Below are 21643 nucleotides of genomic sequence, written 5' to 3' on the forward strand. Positions count from 1 at the left end.
ATTGTGTCTTAGTGATCTTGTGCTGCTATAACAGAAATACCACAGGTGGATGGCTTTAACAAAGAGGAATTTATTCTCTCACAGTCTAGGAGACTCGAAGTCTGAATTCAGGGTGCCAGCTCTAGGGGAAGGCTTTCTCTGTCTGTTGGCTTTGGGGGAAGGTCCTTGTCATCAGTCTTTCCCAGTTGAGGAGCTTTTCAGTGCAGGGACCCCGGGTCCAAAGGATATGCTATCTTCCTGGCTCTTGTTTCTTGGTGGTACGAGGTCCCTGTGTCTCCCTGCTCACTTCCTTTTTATCTCAAAAGAGATTAACTCAATATATAACCTAATCCTGTAGATTGTGTCCTGCCTTATTAACATGGGAAGCACTAGTGGCGTAGTGATTAAGTGGTACAGCTGCTAACCAAATGGACAGCAGCTCGAATCCACCAGGCGCTCCTTGGAAACTCTATGGGGCAGTTTTACTCTGTCCTATGAGTTGGAATCAACGGCAATGGGTTTCGGGTTTCTCATTAATATAACTGCCTTATTAATAACATAGAGATTAGGATCTACAATACATAGGATAATTACATCAGATAACAGAATGGTGGACAATCACGCAATACTGGGAATCATGGCCTAGCCAAACTGACACACATTTTTGGGGGACACAATTCAATTCATTGTGTGAGGATGACGCAGGACCGGGAAGTGTTATGTTCTATTGTACATAGATAGGGCCAATATGAGTCAGAACAGACTTGATGGCACCTCACAACAATGACCTAGTAATATAATAGATATACTATACAATAGTTATACTAAAATTATATTTGTTATTTATCTGAAATTTTAATTTAATTGTGTGTCTACTATTTTATCTGGCAACTCTATCCATTTCACAGTTTCTTCCTTTGTAAAACTGGAATCAAACCCATTGCTGTTGGGTCAATGCTGACTCATAGTGACCCTACTGCACAGAGTAGAACTGCCCTAGGGTTTCCAAGGAATGGCTGGTGGATTTGAACTGCCCACCTTTTGGTTAGCAGCCAAATGCTTAACCACTATGCCACCAGGGCTCCAAAATTGGAATAATAATACCAAATTAATAAAGATGTTCAAAATGTCAAGGAGATCACAAAAATTATATCAAAGCATGTATAAGAGACACGGCTTATTTTCTTTTCTCTTCCCTTACACCTAATTGTATTCTACTGCACAAGAAGGCCTTTGATTAAAAAGGTCATCGTAAGAGCACCAATTGGGAGTGAATTCTCCCTCCAAGTGCTAAACTTTTGTGGACTATGTTAACAGAACACCTAAGTAAAACAACTTAATTGAAGATGACATTTTTAGAGCATAGGATTGGTTTATTTTGGAACATAGAACATGGGGAAATATTTTACACCGTTTATGTGCCATCTCTCTATTCTTGACCTAGGGAATTTGGAAGGTGATATATTTCAATCTACCTGTCTCCACCCAGGTACCCTGTATCAGGATACTCTCATATTCATTCTTATTAAATACGTACTTTTTTATAGAGCCCCAGGTGGCACAGTGATTAAGAGCTCGGCTGCTAACCAAAAGGTCAGCAGTTTGATCCACCAGGCACTCCTTGGAAACCCTATGGGGCAGTTCTACTGTGTCCCATATGGTCCCTTTGAGTCAGAATCGACTTGATAGCAGTGGGTTTGGTTTGTTTGTTTTATGTGCCGGGCGTATCTCTTGGTCCTAAACGCACCTAGACGTATACACACACACACACATACACACTTTCCAGATAAAACCAACATCTTCCCATCTGGTCTTTCTCAATTCCTACAGAAAGAGATGATGAAAGGAAATGTATGAGGAAAAAGAGAGAGGGTGACATATGCTAGTTTATGGTTTGCCTGCTCTCTGATAAAGAGTGTAAAAATTTTTATTTTGGAGACTGTTCACGTTCTGTCTCCTGGCTCTAGGTCATCCTCATTTTTATCTTGATTGCTTATCTTTCTTGACCTGGAATATATGAACCCACCATGTGGTGATGGACTTCTTTAACACAGTTCAAAGTAACATGTTCTTCACTCAATGGAAATGGACCAATGAACTTTGTTTTTGCAGAACCATTTATCATGTATTTATTGATCATGCCAGATCCAGTTGGGAGTGGATTAGGCTTTTGTCTCTAAGTGTGGGCTTGCTACTCAAGCACTAAGCAGTGGGCACCAAAATGACATGGCTCTATTTTATTTTTCTTCTTTGAAGTCCCCATCTCTGGAGACACCTTGTAAGTAGCGAGGTAGGTGCTTGCAGAGGACATTGGCAGTTCTAGTTTGGCACTGGAGGTTCAGAGACATCCTCCTGTATTATGTCCTTTATGTTTTCCCTTACATTTCCTTTCCCATTTTCACCTAGATGTATCTGGGATGACAGCTTATCACTCTGATATAACATTGTTTGGTTAGGTATAGAAAAGTTGTCCATGGCTGGATCCACAGGCGGCTCTGATAAGTGCCGGTAGTATGGTGCATTCATGTTAACTGGGTTAATCACTGGAGGTTCGTTTGAGTCTAGAATGTTTTCTTGTGTCAGTGGCTCTAGATTTACAGTTTCATATCGTTGTCGAGATGAAACAGCATCTTTGTCATAAAAGGAGGTGCTGAAAGGGATGGCACAAAAGACGAGATCCGAGGGCAGCAGTTTCAGATCTTTGGCTGGCCGGGTAATCACAAACCTGCAAGAGAAGCCAAGATGGGTTCTGAGCCACTGCAGCAGGAACAATGTGGCTATAGGTAATGGCCAAGATAAGGAATTTGTTCTGCTGGTCAAAGGAGGAAATGTTTTGGTTTTGTTTTGCTTTGTTGACTTCTGATTAATAGCAAATATCCATGTGCTTACTATTGATGAAGCCCATCAAGTGGCACAGTGCAAAAGGAAAGGTTCTAGGGTAGGAACTGGGGGGCGGGCTTCCACCCCTGCCTCACACCAGCCATCTCTGACCTTCTCAGTTTTTAATGGGAGAAGGGTAGTGTTGGGGGGCTGGCTTCCACCCCTGCCTCACACCAGCCATCTCTGACCTCAGTTTTTAATGGGAGAAGGGTAGTGTTGGGGGGCTGGCTTCCACCCCTGCCTCACACCAGCCATCTCTGACCTCAGTTTTTAATGGGAGAAGGGTAGTGTTGGGGGGCTGGCTTCCACCCCTGCCTCACACCAGCCATCTCTGACCTTCTCAGTTTTTAATGGGAGAAGGGTAAGGCTGTGGTTGAGACTAATTGATCACTAATGGCCTTTCTGACTCCAGGTTTCTTTAGTGTTAACAGCCACTGTGCTAATAAATTTAATTGGTTAAATACTGAGCACTTAGCCAAAGTTTGTCAAAACCAGAAGAATATATCACTCCAGATATTTTCATTCTGTCCCAGCCCTAGCCTAATGCTTATGCCTTCTCCTTTCATACAGAATATATCCTGGCTAATGGAGAAGAGGAAACCCTGGTGGCATAGTGGTTAAGTGCTATGGCTGCTAACCAAAGGGTCAGCAGTTCGAATCCACCAGGCGCTCCTTGGAAACTCTATAGGCAGATTTACTCTGGCCTATAGGGTTGCTATGAGTCGGAATCGACTCGATAGCACTGGGTTTGGTTTTGGGTTTAATGGAGAAGATATATATATAATGTCTGTGTGTGTGTGTGTGTGTATGTACACACGCATATACACACATATTATATATATATATAAACCCATTGCTGTTGACTTGGTTCTGACTCATAGCGACCTTATAAGGACAGAGTAGAACTGCACCCACAGGGTTTCCAAAAAGCGGCTGGTAGATTCAAACTGCTGACCTTTTACTTAGCAGCCGAACTCTCAACCACTGTGCCACCAGGGCTCACACACAGACACACAGACACACAGACACAGACACACAGATACACACATGGAGCTCTGGTGGCACTAACCAAAAAACAGGTGGTTTGAACCCATCAGCCACCCTGAGGGAGAAAAGACTTAGCCATCTGCTGCCATAAAGATTACAGCCTAGAAAACTATATGGGGCATTTCCACTCTGTCCTATAGGGTCACTATGAGTTGGAATCAACTCAACCGCACACAACAATAACAACTATATACATATATATATAATATATATATATATATATTTAACCAAAGTTCTATTTGAAACCCTGACTGATAAGCAAATAATGCATATCAATATGTCTTAAAGAACAGCCAGAACCTTCATGGAAAGACTGTGCGTAGAAGCAGGGTGCCTTACCACAATCCCGAGTACACAGCACATCATCAGGAAATGTGAGTTTAGCTAACACACCAGTGTGATTGTCAGAACATTGAGGCAAGATAACCTTTCATGACTTGGATTTTGCATTTCTTTACTGCTGCCCAAATGACCACCTCTTCTCTCCTAAATACCCATCTCAGCCAGTACTGACCATCTTTCACCGAATAATCCTCCCACTTTGGTTATCTTTCTCACTGAATCCTCTGTAACCCCTATTCTATTGTAAACAAGGTGTTCTACAATCGCAAACTCTCTTTAAAACAGAATCTCTTTTTACTTGTTTTTTTTTCTCTTGAGGATGTCATTTCCCCTGGGGCTCTCTTAAGTATGGTTTACAGGGTCTCTCCATGGGGCTGGTTTTCCTTGCATGGTGGAGGGATGGGACAGAGTTCAGGCAGAGATTAACCAGCATTATTAATGCTTTCCAATGCTGCTTCCAGAATATCACCCCCACTTCCCCTGCCCCATGGCTAATGCCCTACAGCCCTGTCAGCCTCCAACCAGCTTCTCAATGTCATCTACAGACTTCCATGTTTATATCGGTCTTTGGCACTTCAAACATCCTTTTGTTTCAAACTCTAGTGCCACATCATCTCAGGTGCCCTCAGGGTCCCTGTGGTTTATAATTCCAGCATCCGGACACAGTTCTTTGACTTCCACAACCCCATGATCTTTATCTCCAAACCACTTCCCTGGCCACATCCTGGATGTTGTCATTTCTTAACACTGTCCCATCTCTAAATTTTTAAACTGTAATAAACCACTTTCTGAACACAACTTTCCATCATTCTCTCTTATTCCCTTACTCTGAGTACATCTACTCTGTAACTTCATCAAGACTTCCAATCCTTTGTCCTTCCCCCTTACAAGATGGCATTGCTTCTATAAATCTACAATCTTCCATTCATCTCAGCAGTTAGTACGAACTTTTACGTCTTTATCAACTCCGTACAATACTTTCATCTTCTCTCTTAGCAATGGCTATGCCTGTACTTCCACTGAGAAATTCAGGTGTTAAATAAAAATTCCCTTAACTACACCCCTACCTATAGATATATCTGCCTTGGCATCCATTATTCTTTTCCTTTTCTCCTATGAGTAGAAAATTGTCTTTCTTTCTATTTAACACCACTCCATTTACAGTAGTTTGCCTTCCTCTCTCTTTCTCTTGGAATAGGTTCCATCAGCCTATTTCCACTCTATTTTTAATTCTTCCGTCTCTATGGAATCCAGTGTGAGGCTCTTAGTGTGGAACTCCATTTCTGTGGTGTCTCTAGACTGCACCCTCTTTCTGCCCCTCCTCCCCACCACAAACAATTTATCTTTCTCACTGTTGTCAAAATGATCTTTCTTCAAATGGAAATCTGAACATATTACTCCCAAGATTTATATGTGCAAAGCACAGAAGCTGGAAAAGAGGCATCCAATAAGTATTTACTCAATGAGTCCAGCGAAAACAGGTAAATTTCTTGAATACGGACAGTGGCTATCAACTTTTGAAAGTTGCACCGATATGAGTGCGAGGCAAGCTACCAAAGACCCATAACTTAAAATCTCAGTTTACATTTCATTTTTCACCAGTGGGGAGGAGCTCCATTTTCCTTGTGGTTAATTTTAATTGGACCCTAATCATCAGGCTTCTTGTGGTTTGTACCCATTCTTTCTTATTCCTATACCATTATCCACTTCCCCTGCACACCTCCTTGCAACTGTGGAACCCGATCTCTGGACTTCTCATTTACCGCGAATACAGTAAATTTCCTTATGCTTGGTTAGCACCTTCCCAACTAGCATACTTCCCTTTTGTGTTCTGGGTTGCGGTCCTCTTCATCTATCATGCGGTATAAGCCAAGGCACAGGATTCCGAAATTATTTAATGAGCCACAGAACACTTGCCCAAAGTAGTCTCTTGGCTGGGGAAAGAAGAGAAAAATATATGGCAGCTGGACACTTCAATCAAATATGAACAAGCATGTACTTGGAGTCATCGGATTTTTCTTGTAGGAGAAGTTGAGAAGATCAGAAAGCCATTTCCTAATATCTTCATGGTGGCAGTGTCCAGTGGCTTGGTGATTAGGTTTATGATTAGTCTTAAGACTCTAATCCCAGGAATTGTTTTTATTATTCTGGTCCTTTTAAGAGCCTCTGGTAGGTGTGGTGTGGTGTAGTGTTGTTCTTAACTATTGGTGTTTTGATAATCACTATGAACTAACAATTAGCAGTGGGTTGGAAAATTCTCTTTTCCAGGTACTTAATTAGTTGGGATGTTAAGTGATCTCCAGAGAGTCATCTTCTTATCCCACTCTAAAACAGATCACGGTCCTACCATTCCTCTTGGCCATGCTCTCAGGCGATAGCTAACAAGGTCAAAAGAAGCAGAAAAAAGGTTTAGTTAAGTCAAAAGAGAATAGTTTGTTCAGTGCTGTGATGCCTTGAGGTAGAAGACAAAGTGAGGACAAGACATGAATGGAGAGAGGAAGGAGAGGAATGTGGATCTTTACAGACTAGTCCACTTTCAATTCTGATGCCAGCAAGAAGTTACCATGGTAGTTCCCTAGGCTTATATGCACTCACGTGTCATTGTTAGCTGAGGAACCCAGGACCGAAATGCAAGGACCAGAACATACTGAAGGAGCTTTTGGATTTTTTTTTTTTGCACCTGGAATTCAAATGCGCAGAACACAGGGCTTGCCCTTTTTGGTAGTATAGGCTGAGACATAACCGGCGCACAGGCCTGGAAGAGCCTACTTCTTGTAAAAGTGGTTCTGCTGACGTCCTCCGAGTCAGCAAGATATTTCCTTGTAAAGGCCTTCCTCTCAACAATAACCCCGGGGAGCTGGATGGCATGTCAATCAAACTAAACCAAAAGACAACGCACTGACAACTAGCGTACCCCTTCCCAGTCTGGATTCTGCTCTGATCCCCAAATGCCCAGAGGCCCCACTGGAGTTTTTTGGAATTGTTGTCTTTTCTCCTGCCATAATCTACTGTTCACTAGTCCCCTGGGCTAAGAAAACTTAAATGTTTTCCACTGGCTAGCCCCGCTGGATTCTTTGACCCAAATACAGAATCATTCCACCTCATCTCAGCTGTCCTGATCAGGTTTCCTTAGCAGTTCAAGTACAGATAGAGTAGGCAGACCCTGGGTCAGAGTGACTTAAGCAGACCCCTGCTCTGCCCTGGTAAACTATATGGTCAGGAAAGCACTTGCTTCTCAGAACCTCAGCTGTTTGGTCTGTGAATTAATAGAATTAATAGCCATTCAAAACACTGGATTAAGTGAAAACAACAACAACAGTAACAAAAGCTAAAGCAGCAGAGCCAGCACAGGGAAAGTACTCAGTAAATACTAGCTATTACAATTATTATCAATAACCTTTGTCAAGGAACAAAGTCATTAGAGCTGATGCTTCCTGTAGGCTTCTCTCCGTGTCTGTAAGACAGGAATCATAGCAACTACTTTATCTAACTCCAGGGATTATCGTAAAAAAGTAAATATAGTACAAGTAAAAATGCATTGTAAATTGTAAAATACTATATGAATATGGAAACCCTGGTGGCGTAGCAGTTAAATGCCACAGCTGCTAACCAAGAAGTCGGCAGTTCAAATCCTCCAGGCACTCCTTGGAAACTCTATGGAGTAGTGGGTTTGGATTTCGGTATATGAATATACCCAACCCAAACCATTGCCATCAAGTCGATTCCGACTCATAGTGACCCAACAGGACTGAGTAGAACTGCCCCATAGGGTTTCCAAGGAACAGTGGTGGATTTGAACTCTCTAACTTTTGGTTAGCAGCCAAGCTCTTACCACAGTGCCACCAGGGTTCCGTATGAATATAAGATATTATTAATTTTTTATTTTTATTATTGTTATTATTTCTGTGCTATAGGCTATCCAGGAACCCAATTAGCCTGGACCATTTTCAGAAACCCACAAAGGTTAGGAAATGGAAATCTCTAGTATGACAAGAGTAGACTCACTTGAATCTCTGATAAAATGGTTTTGTTCAAGGAGAGAAGTTCCAGCTTACACCGAGCTCTTGCAGAAAAGAATGTAGCACAGCTGTCAGACGACTCATACTGCTTATCCTTATCCAACTGTTGTTCTAGCTGAGAACTTATTCCTCCTGTCACCAGCATCTGAAGTAATTCCAGGACACGATAGTTGTAGAAGGCCTGGAAAGCAAGGACAAGCCACATGCAAAGTCAGAGAGTCCTAAATTACGGAGGTGTGTACACTTGGAGATCCAGTGGGCACCATTCTTTGAAATCCACATGAGTGCTCAGATCAGTGTTTCTCATCATTATCATCATCAACTAAAAGCTGAAAGTTCAGGTAGGGTACTAGGTTAGGCAAAGCGCAAAGAAAACAGCACTTGCCCAGTTCCTGCCCCCTCGGAGCTTACATTATATGTGAGAAAAAAGAAAATGGGTAATAATACGTACCAAGGGCTCCTCCTTTCCAAAAACGACCAGAGAAGCACGTCAGGCCACAGGGACCCTAATAATTATCAGCAAATATTTAAAAATATATACTTCATGAGACATCTATAAAATTTTCCCTGGAGGACTACCGATAATACTGTCATCTATACTTGAATATTCTGGGTAAGAATCTACTTATTTTCTGTTTGATTGTGGCCTACTTGAGGACAGGTATTAAGTCTTATTGATATTTGGATATCCCATAGCTTGTATCATGCCCTTTGCAAATTTTAAGGGCTGGATGAATGAATGAATTTTTAGACTCTTTGGCAACAAAATGACACCAGAGGAGGAAATGGGGGTCAATTCTTATTTTGACACAAACTTGGGCCTGAACGATCCTAGTCATTTTTTTAAACTCTCTTTCCCCAGGATTTCTACCACATACAATTGTAGACTATGCATTGGCATACGAGGAAATACCATTGTAGCATATTACCCATTAGGTTTTCTGAAGTCTATTGAATTACGTAACATTTTTAATTTTCCACCCTATGTTTTGCCTAAATTTAGACTTTTACTCCAGTAGAAATGAGAATTTATGTGTTTATATAGTACTTACATAGAAATCAATGCTTTTGTTATTATTAAAAAAAAAAAAAATAGAAACAACTTCAATTGTTATTGTCCTAGAAAATCTGTCCTTCACTTTTTCCACCCCCAAATTTAGGGGATCATCTTCTGAGGACTGGAGAATTGTAATGACCTATTCAGTAGTCCCCCTGCCTTGGTTTTCTTCTCATTGCCAATCCATTGTCTACAAGGCTTCCAGAGTGATTCTCCAGAAACACACATCAGATCATGCCAGTTGCCTCCTCAAACCTCTAGCTCTGTACCTCTGCTGTAAAAGTAAGTCCAGACTCCTTACCATGACATTCAAGGCCCTCCTTATCTGACCCCAGCTCCCTTTCCAGGCTCTCTTTCTCCTCCATGAGTTTCTCACTGCAGTATACACTGGTCTGCTGGAAGTTGCTTCACGCCTTTGCTTTTGAACATCTGGGTTGCCTCTCATCAACTTGGTGAACTCCTTCCTGGAACTCCTCACCAGAATGAAGTTTTCCTTTCTTTGTCAGCTCATGGCCACTGGCTTTTATTCTATTTTATTCTTCTGTATTTTATAGTTAGTTATTTATATGAATCTTGGACAGTCACTTCCTAGCTGAGTGCCTTTTGGCAATTCATGTGTTCTTTCTCAGCAACAGTTTTATAATCTTAAAGTTGATATAAAAATCTCTACCTTCTGGCATTATTGGCAGGATTAAATGAAATATACAGCACAGATCACTAAATTCTATTCTCTTAACCATTGGCTCTCATGTACCTGGCTCACCTGGAGTGATTTTAACAAGTGCAGATATCTGGGACTCCAGACCTACTGGATCAGAATTCATGGATGGGAATGGGAACTGCAATTTTAAAAAGCACCCTAGGTAGTTCTGATGCTGAGGATCCTCACGTCACACTCTGAACATCGCTTCTTTAAATTATGGGTTCCTTTTGTTTTGTTTTTTCAGATGAGGGACTTGGTCTACGTACACTGTATGACCCCAGTCATGCTTTGAACAAGGCGGGTGTTCAAAAGTTGTAAGAATATTAACTTCAGTGAACAGCTGATTTAAAGCAAATAAACAAATACTGCCAGTAAAATGTAGAGGCCACTGGGACAAGTTGGCCTAAGAAATAATATAATCTATATAAAGTCAGAGAAAATGAAAATAATTTTTATAATGTTTTTCAGACTAAAAGATGACTTCAGTGCTGTCCCCACCCTCATCTCCAGACTGAAGGCTCTCATGAGTGATGCTCCCTTCCTTATTTCTCTTCTTTGTTCCGTCTCATCACCACCCAGAAGGGTGCTTAGGGAATGGAGGATGTAAATCCAGGTTGAGCCTCAATCCGTTTAAGAACATGAGGCCACGTTGTAGAGTAATCAAATATAATGCCGTTAGAATAATTCCCCACTGATTAAAGAAAGGGCGTAAATTCCAGGGTTATCCTGATGTTGATGGCTCTGGGGAAACATGTGCTTTACATATTTAACTGAGAGAGGCTTAGCTCTTGAACATATCACTTCTTTAGTTTTGACATCAAAAGCAGTACAATTCTATATTGGGGAAAATAATGGGATTTACATGTCATCCTTGCTCTGTGAGTTCATCTCCTATTCTTATTTTTTGGGGCATTGGCCTTATTTGTCTTTCTTTCCTTTCTCTCTCCTTCCTTCCTTCCTCCCTTCCTTCTTTTCTTTTCTTTCTTTCTTCCTTCGTCCCTCCCTCCCTTCCTTTTTGTCTTTTTTTTTTTTTTTTTTAAAGAAAATCTGCTTTTGAAATATTGTAGGATTCTAAACTTGGACAATGTTTCTAATATAATCATATTTATTAGAATTAGGAAGTTCAATGTCAGAAAATGTTGCAGCCCAAGGTGTTTTAAGTCTTAGCTACATTGATGTTTAAGGTCTCTCTCATGACCTAAAATGTTACCCAATTGTGCAGGTACTAACTCCCTAGCTGCTTGCTGCTTTTTATTCTGAGACTATCAAAAGGCCTTAAAACTAAATATTCTTTGAGAAATACTTTTAATTCAGAATGAGGCTATAATGTCAGAAAAATGCAACAAAACAGCCGAGTGACTTGAGTATGTCATGTAACTTTTGTGGGTCTTACTTTCCTCATAAACAAAGGCAAGTGGCTGGGGTGAATGTGCCCTGAGTTCATGTCCAGTTCCAGAGCTCTATTATTTTAAAGCCTTATGTGAATCCTGCTTAGGGGCTTTATTCTCTCTCCGTGTTTTAATTTTCATAGCACTGAAATGATAGAGGATTAAAAGTGGATAGAATTGTACCTGACAGGCATGCTTTGCCAACTGGGGCAAGACTTTACAGTGGAATGGCAGGGAATACTTGAAGCTATGGGGTCCCTGGGTGGCACAAATAGGTACGCACTCAACTACTGTTGGAAAAGGTTGGTGGTTTGAACTCACTCAGAGGCACCTCGGAAGACAGCCCTAGCGCGATCTGCTTCTGAAAGGTCACAATCTTGAAAACCTTATGGAGCAGTTCTACTCTGCATACATGGTGTCGCCATGAATTGGAGTCAACTTGACAGCAACTAACCAACTACTTGAAGCCATCCAAACCCGAGCAAACCAAACTCATTGCCGTTGAGTCTATTCTGACTCATAGAGACCCTGTCGGACAAAGTAGAACTGCCCCATAGGTTTTCTAAGGAGCAGTTAGTGGATTCGAACTACTGACCTTCTGGTTAGCAGCTGTGCTCTTAACCACTGTCCCATCAGGGCTTCACTTGAAGCCACAGTGCCAAAAATATCAGGAGATTTGAAGTAAAAACTCATTATATTGGAAAAAATGTCACTGTTATATCAGGGGATAGGGTGAAAATTTTGCAGAAAAATTTAAAACAAAAACCTCAGTATTTCTAAGCAGTGACAAGCTCACAGTGGGTCGTTGTAGGCTTGTCTGTCTTCTGGATTTACACAGTCATTCTCCTCTGTTTACGAAGGCGCTTTGGAGAAGGTGGAGAAATACACTTGAAGTAGGTTTCTGAGTACACATGAGAAGAAGGCGGTCCTTAAATATTAGGTCGGAAATATAGTTCACCAAGATTGAACTCGAGGCTGAAGTTCTCATCTTTTTTCAGAAACTGCTGAGGCATTACGTTAGCCCCTTTTCCCCTGAGGGAGCCTGTTTTGAATGCATCTTAGCCTTGCCCTTCTGTGTAGTATGGCCATTCAACTCCACAGCAACTAACATTTTGATCCTCATTATAACCTCTGAATGTGCCAGGCAAGAGTTCAGCTAGTGAGCAATGGGAGACAGATCCCTTGGGGCATTAAGCTGGGCAGGAGTTTGGAGCAGCCAAATCTGCTAGCTGTTCTCTGGGGAGGGAATTAAATTAACAGGACAAAAGGGACATGTAAATGGCGCAGAGGACTGATTCCTGCCTCCCTCACAGGATTCCTGACTGGAATGGGAAACCTACCTCAGAGTACAGAACAAGGATTCTGTCTCCTTTATTTTATGCCTCTCTCTGTTGGTCACAGTGGTATTCAAAATCTTCTTGCAAGAGAAGTCTATCTTCAAGACACATCTTACCCAGGAGCCTCATGGATGAAGGTAAGAGTAGAGCTGTTCTGATTGAGAGGAGAAGAGTACATGGTGGGCTGGGATACAATGGAGTGGGCACGTCCTCCTCTCTGCCCATGCCCACACCTCACAGCCCCCGAGCACTCTGAGATGAGTAAGGGTTCCTCTAGGCAAAGCTTGAAATTCACTGCACTGAAACAACACTGATGATCCTAGAAATAGATTTCTGGAGGGGCAATTGATTATGGTAAGGAGATCTGACTCTGCAATTAGAAATATGGGGATCTGAAAAAAACTCAACATGTATAAGCGGTGTGACCTTGAGCATATTAGTTACCCCTCTGTAAAAGCCTCTGTAAAATGAGGCTAATAACTGTGTTCTAATTGGGATGATAATTGGTTCTAATTGGTGGATCGGAAACCCTGTTGGCATAGTGGTTAAGTGCTACGGCTGCCAAACAAAGGGCTGGCAGCTTGAATCCGCCAGGTGCTCCTTGGAAACTCTATGGGGCAGTTCTACTCTGTCCTATAGGGTTGCTATGAGTCGGAATCGAGTCGACGGCATGGGTTTGGTTTTGTTTGGTTAATTGGTGGCTCAGTGGTTAAGAGCTCTGCTGCTAACTAACCAAAAGGTTGGCAGTTCAAATCCACCAGCAGCCACTTCTTGGAAACCCTATGGGGCAATTCTACTCTGCCCTATAAGGTCGCTATAAGTCGGAATTGACTAGACAGCAATGAGTTTTGAGTTCATTGGGTTGATAGAAGAATTAAGCAAGATAAGGTAGGCAATGCACTTAGCAAAGTCCGTAGCACAAGGTAAGTGCTTGAGAGGTGTTATCGTTGTTCCTATTACTGCCATTGCTATTCACATTAATGCTATCTTATAACAGAGCTTATCAGAAGCAGTTGCCTCAATGTCTCTGTGGCAAAGACTTGCAGGTGCTATCTGAGGAAAGAGAACTGTGATCGTTAGTGATGTCTGCCTCAGGCATACATTAGAAGGAATTATGACTGTGAGGTCTATAGCTGCCACCCTAACTTTAATGGGTGAGATTCTCCTATACATATGGAGAATAAAATGGAGTGTTCAAGAACATATTCTAGAGCTACCACAGTGGCCAAAATGTTTTTAGTGGAAAAGGTTAAATGTTACCTTCCTCTCTGAGGCTACTGTTTTCATGTCCACGTGATTGGTTGGCAAGGTCAGGAGGCCAGCCAAGATCAAACAGTGCATGGAAGAGAGGTGACAATGGAACAGGAGGCTAAGGCCTGACCCTTGGGTAAGAAGAGCATATTCCTTCTATGCAACTAGTATGGTAGGAAGGCACCCTCACTTTTACAAGGCCAAGTACAACCAATTCTACCAGGTCAGGCTGAAAGGGAAACATGAGTGGGCATCATTCACTGATTATTTTCAATGATCTGGTTCAGCATCCCGGGGTGGCACAAATGGTTTGTGCTGGGCTACTAACCAAAAGGTTGGTGGTTTGAATCCACCCAGTGGTGCTGGGGAAGGAAGGTCTGAAGATCTACTTCCATAAAAACTGCAGCCAAGAAAACCCTATGTGCAGTTGTACTCTGAAACACGTGGGGTCACCATTAGTTGGAAGAGACTCAATGGCAACAGGTTTGGTTTTTCATTTAGCTTTTTGTGGCCAGAGAAAAGATCAGGATTTTGGACTGAAGCTCTAGATAGTATTAAAGTGTGTTTGTTTTTCCATGCTGTATATTATTCAGGATTCAAATCCTGGGGCAAAAGGCCACTAGGTAGAGATTTAGAAATTCAAGCTGCAAGCCAGTCCCCTTAACATAAAGGATGTCTTTCACCCCAATCTCGGAGAGAGGGGTTCCTCTAAGCAAAGCCTAAAAATCACTGAGTTGGAAGTATACTAATGATCAAAGAAGTAGAGTTCTGGAAGGGCAACCTACACCCCACATTTAATTGACCAACCGCCAGTCCTGAGCTAAGCACTTACCAGAACTCCTTTAGGGCAAGCTAAAAGTCCCATATGGCTTGTGACCTCATGTGACTACCTCCTATATCAATCACAGTATGTGATTTTTTCCTCTCTCTCACAGGCTTTACCATAAGACCTCAGAAAAGAGCCCTGAGATTTTTACAGAGCTCATTTCATTTTCTAGCATGACCAGATGATCCTCTTCCATGGACTGAAGCCCATGGATACAATATCTGAAAGTAGCCCAAGGAGCCCCTGGGTGGTACCAACAATTAACACACCCAAAGTCACCTTGGAAAACAGGCCTAGTGATCTGCTTCCAAAAGGTCGCAGCCTTGAAAACCCTATGGAGCAGTTCTAATCTGTACACATGGTGACATCATGAGTCAGAATTGACTCAACAACAACCAACAACAATAACAAGCTTGGGAGCAACTGGTGGCCTTTAATAATCATTCCAAGTCACACTCATAGGCTGGTGATGAATTGGCACAGAGACTGTCAGCTGGTTCAGGACTCTTTTTGCCAAGTTTATGTGTCCTATGCTGGTTTATATTATGCACTCATCTGGTTTTATTTCTACTCTTCCTGTCCTTCTCTGCCTATCCTGTTCTTCTCACCAACTCTAAATCAAATCTCTGTGACTTTGTTCCTGCCTGTGTGGGCCAGGGGAGTTAAATTTAAGGCTCTGGTTTAATTTAAGGCTCAAAGCTGCCTGCCATCTAAAAATCTCTGAGGAGAACTGGGACCTTCAACCCCTCTAAAATGTATCCTGCAGATGGGTCAAGTTCATCTAAAGTTACCTTCTGCCTGACACTGCACTCATTAATTATAGGCAAGTTAATTGACATATCTGTGACAGAAAGTGATATAATACTTCCCCTGACAGAGCCACCTTCCCAGAAAAGTAACCTGACTTGACTCCCTCCAGTGAATCTCTGCTGATACAGCCAAGGTTGAATGCCGTAACCCTTTAGGAAATTTATAGTCTACTACCTACTTGTTTACTGTTCAACTCTCACTGCAGTCATGCTATCTCTCTGAGAATTCAACAGGGTTTACGAGAACTCCACCATGGCTTACGGAGCCATAGCCCAGGGCCACATAATTCCCTCAGTACCAAATAAGGCTGATGCCATGTGCCCAGTCATGCACCCCCAAAAGTGCAAACTAGGCATTTGAGGCACTCATACAACTCAGGAATGATGCCTTCTCTATAGGGCATTCTAGAAAGCAATAAGTTTATCAAACTCTGCTCTGAGCTTTGTGCATTTAAGCATCTATATATTGATATCCTGCTGTTTTGGAACCTTATCCTTAGAAAATTCGAGTACATGGAGCCTGTGAGATAGCGGGTTACAGGGATTTTCTTTGGAGGTATTCTCACAGTCATTCACAAATGGCTATGCACAGGTTTTGTGAGAGTATAAATTACATTCAATTCTCTTGAACACACCAGGTGTGCTCCCACCTCACTGCCTTTGTCCTTCTTCCCTGTGCCTGGAGTGTTTCTTCCCCAAGGATCTAAGTGTATACTCTCCTGAAGAACTTTACTCAGATATCACCTTCTCAGTGCTGCCTTCCCTGGCGTAGAACTCCTTCCTCAAATCCCTCCTGAAGCCTCCTATCTCCACATCTCCTTAAGTCTTGTAAGTATCTGACATACCTCCCATGTTACTTATCCATCATGTTTATTGTCAGTCTTCTTATGGTGCAATTAATAACTTTTGTGTGTGGCCTTTCTAGCCATGGTCTTGTAACTCCCTCCCAGGTGATTGGGCAGGATTGCGTGATAGGGTAATTGTGACCCACCAAGGGGATTGTTCAGTTTTGCTTTAAAACAGAGACTGTTACAGAGCTGAGAGGTGGAGCCCTCCACCACCAAGGAAGAAGAGACCAGCAGGAGAGACCTGGCAGCAGGAGACGGTGCAATGGGCTTTCCAGCCCACAGAGAGAGAACGCTGAGTGTCTTTGGGTAGAGGCTGAGGGCCAGGGAGAGGCGTGCCAGTGAGCACAGCTGGGGAGAGGCTATCCTGATGGAAGAAGTATATCCTGAGTGTTTCTGGACCTGAATCGTAGCTGCTACTTCCCTATTAAGGCCCATAATTGTGAGTAAGGCCTTTGAGTTCTGTATGGCCATTGTACTGATTATTGAATCCAGTAGAGAGTGCAGTGGGAGGGAGAGTTGGTGTCAGAACTGGTAGAGATGGCAGAGAAAGGAGGCGTGTCTGACCTCAACCTCATAGGAATCAGCCTTGGGCTGTTGATCTTGGTTCTCCTTCCCACTGCCCCCAAGCCGTTTTTACACACCTCCACTAGAATAAGCCCTGATTCATCACCACTGTGTCCCCAGCACCTAGAACCCCAGCATCTGTAACTGATACAGAGTAGGATCAATAGGTATTTGTCCAATGAATCAATTCTACTTATGAGAATCCTATAATCTCTGCAAGGGGTCTGCTTAGCAGTTAAAGAGGTGCTGAAAACCAGAGATCAATCATGTAGTCAAATGAGAGAGGGAACGTGCAGGGAGATTTGACTAAGCCCTGAACAAAACTCAAACCACCAAAGGCAAAAAAAACTTTTCCCTTGAGACCCCTGTGTCCCTCTGTGACTAACTTCTGACTGAGTGGCTGGGGAGATTCTATAAAGAACAGAAAGCATTATCTCCGAAGGTCTGCCGCCAAGGTGGTCAGGTGTGCCAAGATGGGGTAGAAGCAAAAGGCAGGTGCTCTGCCACTTACTCACACATTCCTCCTGGGGTGAGGTGTTTCAGCTCCCAGGAACTTAGGTTTTAATCTTGAAAAGGTAAAACTTTTGCTTCCCTCACCAAGTAGTTGTGAGAAAAGATGAAATAAGATAATGTATTTGAATGAGTTTTTTTGAAACACCCAATGCCGTGGAGTCGATTCCGACTCATAGCGACCCCATAGGACAGAGTAGAACTGCCCCACAGAGTTTCCAAGGAGCGCCTGGCAGATTCGAACTGCCGACCCTTTGGTTAGCAGCCATAGCACTTAACCACTTCGCCACCAGGGTTTCCTTTTTGAAACAACATCAACAAAATAGAGAATCTGGGATCGTCAGATGCTCTCTCCACCTCTCTAGCCCTAACCAACCCACTCTACCCTCTTGGGGTGCCTTGGTAATTGAGGCTCCTCGGCTCAGCTATACTTACCGTGGCCAGGAGGGAATCCAAGAAGCTACCTGAAAAGACAGCGCCTGTGGAAAAGGAAGTGCTGAGATGCAGGTTTGTTCCTGGAAGGCTTCCTTTCATTCCACCAAGCTGTTCAATAAAGCGAACGTTGGAAGGGTTTTCTGCAAGGCAAAGGAGGCAAAAAGAAAAGGTAAGCAGACAAGCTTAAGAATATAGGAACTGCTTTTTTTTTTTTTTTTTATATACAAGGAAACCCTGGCGGCCTAGTAGTTAAGAGCTATGGCTGCTAACCAAAAGGTCAGCAGTTCAAATCTACAAGGTGCTCCTTAGAAACCCTATGGAGCAGTTCTGCTCTGCTCTATAGGGTTGCTGTGAGCTGAAATCAACTCGAGAACAATTTTTTTTTTTTGGGTGGGGGTCCTCTAGGGATCTGACCCTACTTCAACACATTTTTTTTTTTCCTTTCCAAATATCTTCCTCCCCAAAACACATGTCTCCCTCTTGGATACATTTCATCATCAAGGGGACGTCCTTATACCTCAGGCTAGTATCCAGGTATATATAATAGAAAAATTATTATATACATTATATGATATATATTATTATATATGAACATTATATATAATATTTTTTACCTTCCAAACCAGGATACTTTTTTTTTACTGAATTCAAATATAAAATTTATTTCCCCAGAAAGTTAAGTATTTGTAAAAATTAAACAAATAGCTTTGGAAAAGCTTTTACTATGCTTCAGTGCTAACGGACTAAATGAAAATGTGAAAGCTACTTGTATTTCAAGCCATAAAAACTGAATACATCTTAAAATTATTTAGATGCAGTGTAGCCTTTTTGAAGTGACCATCTTAACTATAAAAATGGCTACCAAAGTGATGAGATCATCATGGCAGGTTTTCATGCTACCGTATTCGAGCATATTATTTATAAACCTTGCATATATTGCATAGGAGAAGCTCACGAAAAGTGGTTACGCTCAATTTCCCAAAGTCTGATCTTGAAGTCCTAAACATTTTTTATCCACATAAGCTTTAAGATATAGTCTTAATCGGGTGATTGAAGTAGTAGTACTTGAAGATATTTATAACACTTGTTATATTTTGTATATAAAATCTCAAGTTATAAACACTAAATAATTACACTGTTAAAATAGGCACAAGTATGGGCATACAGTCACCCCCATTATAGCCTTTTTTCATAGCACTCAGCTACAAACTGAAAGATTGGCAGTTCAATCCCACCCAGCAGCTCTGTGGGTGAAAGACCTGGAGATCTGCCCCCATAAATATTACAGTCTAGAAAACCCAATGGGGCAGTTCTTCTCTGTTACATGGGGTCTCTATGAGTCAAAATCGATTCTATGACACCTAACAACAACTTGGCTTGGTATTTTCTTGGGTTCCTAGAGCTATCTAGGCCCAGTATAAGTTAGATCAGTGCCTATCAAAATAGGCTCACCTATTGCAAAGCAGATCCTTACTCACCAGGTCTAAAGTGGAAACCCTGGTGACGTAGTAGAAATGAAAATGAGCTACAGCTGCTAACCAAAAGGTTGGCAGTTCAAATCCACCATGTGCTCCTTGGAAATCCGATGGCGGCAGTTCTATTCTGTCCTACAGGGTCACTACGAATCGGAATTGACTCGATGGCAATGGGTTAGATCTAAAGTGGGGCCTGAGAGTCTATGTTTCCAACAAGCTCTCGGATGCTGCTGTTTCATAGAGCACATTTTGTGTAGCAAGGGCTTAGAAGCCAGGGCTGCAGTGTCTAAATTATCTACTAGCATATCTATACTTGCTGAGGCTGTAACTCAGACCTCTGTGGGCAGCCTCTGAAACCAACACAACCAGTCTTTGCTGGGAGTGTGAGCAGGGCACTGACTGCCTTTGTTCCTATACTATCACTTCAAAGATGTTTGTGTAGAAAACAGCTCTGGAAGGTAGAGATAACAACTCCTACCAGAGCAAAAGACAGGCATGCTTACTGCCCATAATAAAAGATCCACAAAAGATCTCTTTAAAGCGTTAAAAAGCAAAGATGTTACTTTGAGGACTAAGGTGTCCCTGGCCCGAGCCATGGTGTTTTCAATCACCTCATATGCATGTGAAAACTGGACAATGAATAAGGAAGATGGAAGAAGAATTGATGCATTTGAATTATGGTGTTGGCAAAGAATCCCGAATATACCATGGAGCGCCAGAGAATGAACAATTCTGTCTTGGAGGACGTACAGCCAGAATGCTCCTTAGCAGCGAGGATGGTAAGACTTCATCTCATGTACTTTGGACATGTTATCAGGAGGGAGCAGCCCCTGGAGAAGGACATCAAGCTTGGTAAAGTTGAGGGTCAGCAAAAAAAGAGGAAGACCCTCAATGAGATGGATTGAAACAGTGGCTGCAATAATGGGCTCAAAAATACCTACTATTGTGAGGATGGCACAAGACAAGGCAGTGGTTCTTTCTATTGTACATAGGGTCACTATGAGTTGGAACTGACTTGATGGCATCTAACAACAACAACATAAAAAGCCCTGGTTTCCTAAGCTGAGGGGTTCTTTTTCTATAAAGCAACCCATTATGAGTGCTGGTGTCACTTGGCTTTCTTCGTATCACCCTGTGGGAATTGGGCTCAGGAAACCAGCAAAAAAATGATGATACTCTGGCTACTGTTATTGTTGTGAGTAATAAACTATCCTTTATCTATGACCCGGTGGTCCTTGTGTTTTCTGCCAGCATCTAAGAGACTGCGGCAGGATAACTTGCTAGTTTGCAAGTGGGATGAAATTTCAGGCACTTGTTAATTTTTGACAGTCCTATTAAAGATCAAAACAAATCAACTGGACACACAACTCAGAACACATTGCTTACTAAGATTGGCTTATTCCCTAATTCCTTAAGTCATTCCTTAGTAAATTTGGGGGAAATGGCATACCAGTGGTATTAGTGAATCATTTTCTTCCTACCGTAGAAATATGTTTATAAAACATGAGCAAGATATGACTAGTATCAACCCATATCCCCTATGTAATTACTTTTCTCTCCTTGCACTGCCACCCGTCAATACACACACACAAACATGCGCACAAACATACATACATCTCAGGAACCAATGTCCAAATCTTGCTGTGTTATCTCAAACCAGTGTCCTCAGCTTTCCTAGTCACTTTCCTGCAGGTCACCACACTTTCTGTTCCAAAGTGCTGCAGTCAGGCTTGCAGCTCCCATGTCAACGTGACCCTTCCTAGCCAGCCAGAGAAGAAACTGAGCAAGAGGGAGGAAGACTTGTTAGGCTAATCTGACAAGAGCCTCCTTGTTTAGAAGGTTGAACAAAGCCTATAATTCCCTTAAGAGTGAAGCTGGCTGATCTCCTTCCAGCCACTCTAACTTACAGTCTTCTTCTAATTTACATGCTTAGTGTATATACACCTTAGGAGATGCTTCAAATGGAGATAAAAAATGAAACAGAATAAAAAATTACAGCTGACAGCTTCAACGTGGTTATACATACGATGTCCTACTGGCCAGAATCCTGGGATCTGACACCTCCAACACTGAATGCGAAGACTCTCTGCTCCAGGATCCAGGGTAGCCAAGCTGTCTTCCCGTGTCTACACTGCAACTCCCAGATCACAAAGGGGCATCAACCAGTGATCCC

At 42.3% G+C, this 21643-nt stretch overlaps 1 protein-coding gene across 1 annotated transcript in view; it reads right to left on the reverse strand.

Annotated features, from left to right (window-relative positions):
• Positions 1-2298: 2298 nt before the first annotated feature.
• KCNU1 (potassium calcium-activated channel subfamily U member 1) overlaps positions 2299-21643 on the reverse strand; it is a 170952-nt gene continuing 151607 nt past the window's right edge. The window contains 4 exon segments of the mRNA XM_049865508.1: positions 2299-2704; positions 6058-6182; positions 8254-8448; positions 17996-18135. Coding sequence (XP_049721465.1) covers positions 2299-2704; positions 6058-6182; positions 8254-8448; positions 17996-18135 — 866 coding nt within the window.

The sequence above is a fragment of the Elephas maximus genome, chromosome 22 (assembly GCF_024166365.1).
Source record: "Elephas maximus indicus isolate mEleMax1 chromosome 22, mEleMax1 primary haplotype, whole genome shotgun sequence".
Lineage (NCBI taxonomy): Eukaryota > Metazoa > Chordata > Mammalia > Proboscidea > Elephantidae > Elephas > Elephas maximus.